This window comes from Benincasa hispida, chromosome 9 (genome assembly GCF_027475165.1).
Source record: "Benincasa hispida cultivar pf3 chromosome 9, pf3_genome.v1.1, whole genome shotgun sequence".
Classification (NCBI taxonomy): Eukaryota; Viridiplantae; Streptophyta; class Magnoliopsida; order Cucurbitales; family Cucurbitaceae; genus Benincasa; species Benincasa hispida.
The window spans coordinates 60,328,097-60,335,321 of NC_143486.1; the positions used below are offsets into that span (position 1 = coordinate 60,328,097).

The 7,225-nt window shown below is 36.9% G+C and overlaps 1 protein-coding gene across 1 annotated transcript; it reads right to left on the reverse strand.

The window, feature by feature from the left end:
• Positions 1-506: 506 nt before the first annotated feature.
• Positions 507-5,213, reverse strand: LOC150033976 (uncharacterized). The gene is made up of 3 exons (XM_090318202.1): positions 3,866-5,213; positions 3,545-3,665; positions 507-2,675 (listed from the first exon to the last, which is right to left on the reverse strand). Exons 1-3 carry the CDS (start codon positions 3,869-3,871, stop codon positions 2,023-2,025), a joined length of 780 nt encoding a protein of 259 aa, XP_090174328.1. The 5' UTR covers positions 3,872-5,213; the 3' UTR covers positions 507-2,022.
• Between the last annotated feature and the right edge of the window lie 2,012 nt (positions 5,214-7,225).

Genomic DNA, 7,225 nt, shown 5'->3' on the forward strand with positions numbered 1-7,225 from the left:
TTTTGTTCAAAATTGTATGAGAATATTCAGAAACTGTTATTTCTCCCTCTCAATTACATATAATGTGTACATTACTAGGAAGTCTCTATATTTGTAAACTACAAGATCCATGAGAATGCTTTAAAATTAGAAGAAAATAAAACCTTCGGTATTAGCATATGAATGATATATAACTAGTCTAATGAACAATAAAGTTAGCTTCAACTTTCCTGTCACAATATAATTAGAAAGGGTAAGAAAATGAACAATAATTTAGTCACCAGACAAACTTCTCTGTTTATTATTGCATAATCAAACTATATAGAAGCTTAGACAAGAAAATAAAATAAATAGGTGGAAGTGGTGTTTTTATGCTTAATTTTTTAAAACCAAATAGTTATCAGTCAGGATTCACAGCCTATTCTAATTAGATGTAAGGGAGAGTAGGCTAGAGATTAGAGAGGAGAATTTGCTCCTTTTGTATATTTCCAATAATATATTTTATAGGTACGTAGGTGTGCATTTATACAAGAATATGAAGAGTCTATAGACTGTACAAAAGGACAAAAAGAAATAATAGGATTACACATATTACAGCTGTATATTGTAACGGTTTGGACAGGGAAGAAATGTTGGGCTAATGTTTTGTTGAGACAATTTAATTGTTGGGCTGAATAGTTATTGGACCGCTTTTCTCCTTCACATCCCCCCGCAAATGAGCAGGTAATTCAGTTACTCGAGTTTGGAGCGAAAATAAGAGAATTGGGAGTAAGAGAAGGGCTTGGTAAGATAGTCGGCGACTTGATCAGCGGATGGAATGTAGCGAACCTCGAGAGCACCTTCAAGAACTTTTTCCTGGACAAAATAAACATCAATCTCTATATGTTTGGTTTTGGTGTGGAAGACAGGATTGGTAGCTAATGCGTCAGCACTGATGTTGTCACACTACAAAGTCGGTTTTGATGTTATAGAAACTCCAAGTTCACGAAGGAGCTGATGCAACCATACTATTTCAGCAGAGGCAAGGGCGAGAACCCGATATTCAGCCTCAGTGTTGGATCTTGCCACGACCGTTTGCTTTTTGGAAGACCAGGATATAATTGTATTGCCTAAGTACACACAGTAGGCAACTATAGATCGTCAGTCATCAATGTTGGATGCCCAGTCGGCATCAAAGAAGGTTGTTATGGCAAGGTTTATAGCTGGTGAGATTAATATGCCATGGTGTTTGGTGCCACATAGGTAGCGGAGCAACTTCTTCACCCCTTGCCAATGGATATCAGTGGGCTATTTCAAGAATTGACTGAGATGGTTTACAATGTAGGCGATGTCCGGGCGGGTGGTTATGAAGTATTGAAGCGCCCTAATAGTGTTGCGGTAAACAAAAGAATCAGACAGTGGGGTGCCATCAGATATGGAAAAATGTTTACCTACCGTAGATGGGGTAGGAGTTGGTTAGAGTGTTGATAAATTCAGCCAGAAGAGTAAGTCCTCAATGTATTTGGCTTGAGTGAGCAAGAGACCGGAGCTGACACGGGAGGCTTGGATCCCTAGGAAGTAGCTGATGGGGCCAAGATCTTTGAGACAAAATTTGGTGTCTAGCCGAGCAATGAAGTTGGTGATTAGCTGTTGATCGTTGCTTGTGATGATCACATCATCAACATACATTAACATGAGAACAATGGTCGAGCCCCTTCGATAGATGAATAGGGAAGTGCAGCCCGATTGCTTGTAAAGCCTTATGAGTGCAGGGTGTCATTGAGTGTGGTGTTCCAAGTACGGGGGGCTTGCTTTAGCCCATATATTGCTTTGCGTAACCTGCAGACATGATAGGCATAGATTGACTTACATACCTTGAAGGTTGAGCCATGTAGACATCTTCTTCTAGATTGCCATTGAGAAACGCATTGTTGAAGTCGAGTTGGCAAACTTCCCAGTCATAGAAGATAACAAAAGTTAGGACAACTCGAATGGTGGATGCTTTAACTACGGGGCTGAATGTCTCAAAGAATTCTATACCAGGATTTTGGTGAAACACCTTCGTTACAAGTTGGGTTGTGTCTTTGGATCAATCTGAATTCCTTTTGATTCTAAACACTCACCGACAGCCAACAATGGTTTTATGAGGTGGAGCTGGCACCAAGCCCCAAGTGTGATTTCGAGCAAGGGCTTGGACTTCAAGATCCAATGCATTTTTCGTTCAACAACTCGTGTAGGTTCAGTAAGATTGAAGTCATGGTTGGCAGATGTTGCTAACCAGATTTTTTGTTTGAATATTCCTGCCTTAGCACGGGTTATCATGGGATGGCCAAGAAGTGGAGGGGGAGGAGGGGAGGTTAGGCTATCGGGAGATGATGAGTTGGAGCAGCCAGGAGAAGAAGATAGGGAGGGGCTAGACAATGGTGATATATTAGAAGTATTGGACACAGGGCAAGAGCATGGCTGGATTGGAGAAAGAGATGGTGATGTGGATGATGATGGTGTAGGGAGAAGAGACTGGTTTGAGTTTGGTATGAGGCTGGGAAGGGGTGTGTTTTGATTATTAATTGGGATTGGAGAATAGGTGGTAGTTGGATAATTTTGAGGATTGGACTGTGGTGCCAGAGGATAAGTGAGTTGTTCATTCCATGGTGGTGGTGGATAGGCAAGAGGTGTGTGAATGTTGGTTCTAGCCTCCATTAGATCAGCTGCAAAACCTGTGGCAAAAGGAAAAAAACTTTCATCAAAATCAACACGTCTTGATATTAACAGCTTAATCGATTAAGTGAGGCACTTGTGTCCTTTATGAATGGGACTGGGGCCTAGGTACACACATCTTTCTGATTTGTATTGAAATTTTTGCACATTATATGGCCGTAGGTATGGGTAGCAAGCACAGCCAAAGATTCTAAGTTCTGAGAAGGTATGCCATTGATTATAAAGATGGAAGTCATGAAGGCATCCCACCAAAAATGTAAAGGCATGGAGGCCTGGGCTAATAGGGTTAATCCCATTTCAACAATATGCCTATGTCTTCTTTCGGCCCTGCCATTCTGTGCAGATGTATAAGGATAAGATAGCCTTGATTTGTTTCCTAAAGTATTGCATAGTTGGTGTATTCTTTTAAATTCTCTTCCATTGTCTGATTGAAAGGCATTTATAGTAGTGCCAAATTGAGTCTTCACCATATTAAGAAAGTGAGAGAAGGCAGCAAGAATATCACTTTTTAGTTTTAAAGGGTATATCCAAGCAAACCTACTGAAGTCATCAAGAAAATAAGCATAATAACGATAACCATCAGTTGACATTACTAATGCATGACCCCATAAGTCAGAGTGTACTAGATCAAAGGTTGAAGAGGCATGTGATAAAGAGGTTGGAAAGGGAAGAGCATGATATTTTCCATACTTACATGCTTCAATAAAATTAAAAACTTCATTGACTTTCACTAGCAGTTTACACATCTTAACTACATCATTCATGATTTTTAATGAAGGATGTCCAAGTCGTCTATGCAAAATTTCCTTGGTCAGGACAACATTGACACTACTACTTTGAGGAACAGTAGAGCAAGCCATTGTTTTACCTTCCTTTCTTAAGCAGAGACCATTTGAGTTCACGACACTGCCAGCGGCTCTTGTTGCTTTTAGTCTATATAATCCTTCATCGAGTTTCCCCTTCAGCACCACCTTGCCCGTATGGATATCCTTAACCAGACAACATCATGAAATTCAATAAACATCTTGTTATCCTTATCTAGTTTAGAGACACTAACAATATTCTTTGCTATTTTAGGGACGCAACACATTTTCTAGATTTACCAAGCCATTGTTTATCACTAAGAAGCATGAGCCAATACGAGAAATAGAAAGAGTTCTTCCATTATCTACTATTACTTTCTCAGTACCTCCATATTCAGACGAGTATGTCATGTTGTTTGGATCACTGGTCACATGATTGGAGGCTCCATCATCCATGTACCATCCAGGATCAGCAACAGACTCAGGGTTGGCCATGAATGGATTGTTTGTTTGGGCTGCCATCAAAGCTTGATTGATTGTTTGGTGTTGACCATCGAATATCTAACTTGGAGCTTGATTTCGATTATTCTGTAGTCCATTTTGATTAGGAGGAAAGTTCTGGTTGAGCAGCTTGTATCAGGTGAGGGCAGTGTGGCCTTGTTTGAAGCATACTTGACAGGTAGGTCTATTGTTGTTGGCACCATTCCAGCAACCCCTGCCTCGACCACTTCCATTCCCTCTTTGTCCACTGTTTTGAAAAGGAAGGCGAATATTAGAGTTATTATACTATTTGTTTCCATTAGGAGTCTGAACATGGTTGTGACTTGTAGTGAGATTAACAGAGGAGGAGGCACTTCCAAGGGAGGTCGACTTGCTTGTGTTCTGTAGCTCGAGACATTTTTCGAAGATTAGCAACTCCGAATGTAAATCTGACCATTTTGTATCTGTTCTCCCTTGAATAGTTGCCACAATGGGGTTATATTCTTCATCTAGCCCTATCAACACTTGTGACACGAGTGATCGAAGTGAAATCAGATTTCCAGTAATTTCTAAGTTATTAGCATGGTTTTTCATTGTTCAAAGATAATCACTCATTTTCATTGAGCCCTTTTGAGTGGTTTGAAATACCTGGCAAAGATAATCTCCCTCAGCTCGGGATTGAATTCCAAAAAGCTCCTGGATTGCGCTCCACTGACTTTGAGCGCTCTCATGTCCTATTACTTGTGTTGCAAATTCGACGATCATGGAGTTATGCAGCCACCCTAGGAGAAGCTGATCAGTGGCTATCCAAAACTGATACAAGGGACTTACCGTGACGGCTTGAACAGAGGATGAGCTAGAGGCTCCCGAAATTCCTTCTGGTTGTGGAAAAGTCTGTGCAACAATTGCATAGATTAGGTTTTTGACTGATTCAGCTGCTCCTTGCTCAGTCATCATCGGGGGACATGCATCTTCTCCAGTAAGGTGTCTTTCCAATCTGTAGCTTCTTAGGATAGGTAGAGCGAGGTTCTTCCAAAGAAGGAAGTTGTCGCGGTCTAGCTTAATTGTTGTAATCTGGTTGAGAAGCTGATTCAAGGTGGGTTGCTGTAGGTAGGATTGGTGAAGGAGCTGCTACCATGGGAAGGATTTGAAGAGGCGTTGGCCATTGGCTCTGATACCAAGTCAGGATTCATAACCTATTCTAATTGATGTAGGGGAGAGTAGGCTAGAGATTAGTGAGGAGAATTTGCTCCTTTTGTGTATTTCCAATGATATATTTTACAGGTATGCATGTGTGCATTTATACAAGAATATGAAGAGCCTATAGGTTGTACAAAAGGACAAAAAGAAATAATAGGACCACACATATTACAACTGTATATTGTGACAGTTTGGACAGGGAAGAAATGTTGGGCTGATGTTTTGTTGAGACAATTTAATTGTTGGGTTGAATAGTTATTGGGTCGCTTTTCTCCTTCACATTATCAAACAAGAGTATGGTGGATGAAAATAACTACCTACCTCATGGCTAGAGCGTGATTAACAATTCAACAAACTCTCGGTCCTATGGTCGTAGGATCGTTCTCAACTACATGCCATCCTGCTAGATTGGATTTGCATGGTGGGGACTCTAAAAATGATTCTATCAAATGGGGCCTTAATTATCTTCTTTTTTTTTTTTTTTCAGTTAAGCTATTATGACGGTGGTATTAGATAGACATAAAGTTCTATCTCAAAACAAATTGGAAATGGGAGAAGTACCTCATGCATCTATTTTATAAGTCTTTTCATTTTTTTAATGTGAGTGGGAAACGAACCATCAAATTTTGAAATAGTAATCGAGGTTATTGTTTTTGTCTTCTCTCCTAATGGAGGTGCATTGTTAGATTGCTTTCATTGGAGCTTTTCATGTAATAAGATGAAATGTTTATTTGTTTCTTGTTGATTGACTAGTTAAGATTTATGTGTGCTATAGTTCAAACACTAAACGGATGAATTGACAGATATTTGGTGGAAATAGCTACCTTAATCTTACCAGGATTTCCTTACATGAGCTTTAGAAATAAATATGTAAGCCCTAATTTGGCTCATCATCATTTTCTAGATTCTATGTGTTCCGTTTATAAAGCATGTTTTGTTCATTTTTAATATGTGTCAATTGGGAAATAGAATGTTTGAGAGAAGTTTATTGTAGTATTTCTAATTTTTGTTATGCATGCATTTATTTTCAAGAGAGATGCAAAATAACAGAGAGATTTGTACTGAAAAATTAATATTATCTCAAATTTATTTTACTTATTTTAGATCATATATTAGTAGGTTAATCTATTTATGTAGTCCATAGTTAGTGATGGTTAAAGAAAAAGAACATAATATGGTGAAAATTTTGAAAGTATAGTAAAGAAGTTAAGTCAAAATGAATATATAGTTCAACTGACATAAACTACGTATCATATATCAATTTTAAATTCATAGATTCAATTATCTATCTCCAATATTATCAATAAATAAATAAATATTAAATAAATAAGGTTTTCATGAGTGAATAAAAGAATATATATATATATAACTGGAAACTTGGAAGTAGGAGCTTATTGTATTAAGCAAATTATTATCAAACTTTTGTTTTCATTCTATATTTATCAATTGATTAATACAGGATAGTGTTATTATTATTACCAAGATTAAGGTTTAATTTAGTATCCACCTACATCTCGTGAATAAAAAATAAATAAGAATTTAGTCCTTAAACTTTTAATTGTAACAATTTAGTCATGTACTTTTAATTGGTTTAACAATTTAGTCACTAAATTTTAATATATAATAATTTAGTTCTTAAACTTTTAAATTTTTAACAATTTAGTCTCAAATGAAAAAAAAATCAAAAATTTGATATCAATTTTTATTATTTTATGATATAGACTTTGTATTTAATAAAAATATTAAATCTGTAATTAGTTTATCGTTTTATTTGTGTAAGAAATTTCATTAAATCTTTACATTAATTTCTGCAATAGAAATTTTATTGATACAAAATTGAAATTACAAGGATGATATTTTTACGTACTAAAGTTTAGGGGCTAAGACTATTTTTGACATTGTATTAGCTTTGTCAAAAATTCATTTATAAAAAATCTTAATTGTTTTTTAGATTTGTAAAACAGATTTAAATTAAATCTATGAAGCACCTTTAAAAACATGTTAATTTCACGTCTATTTTAAAAGTAATATTCTACTAACTTTTAGATTCTCCTAAAATCAGGTAT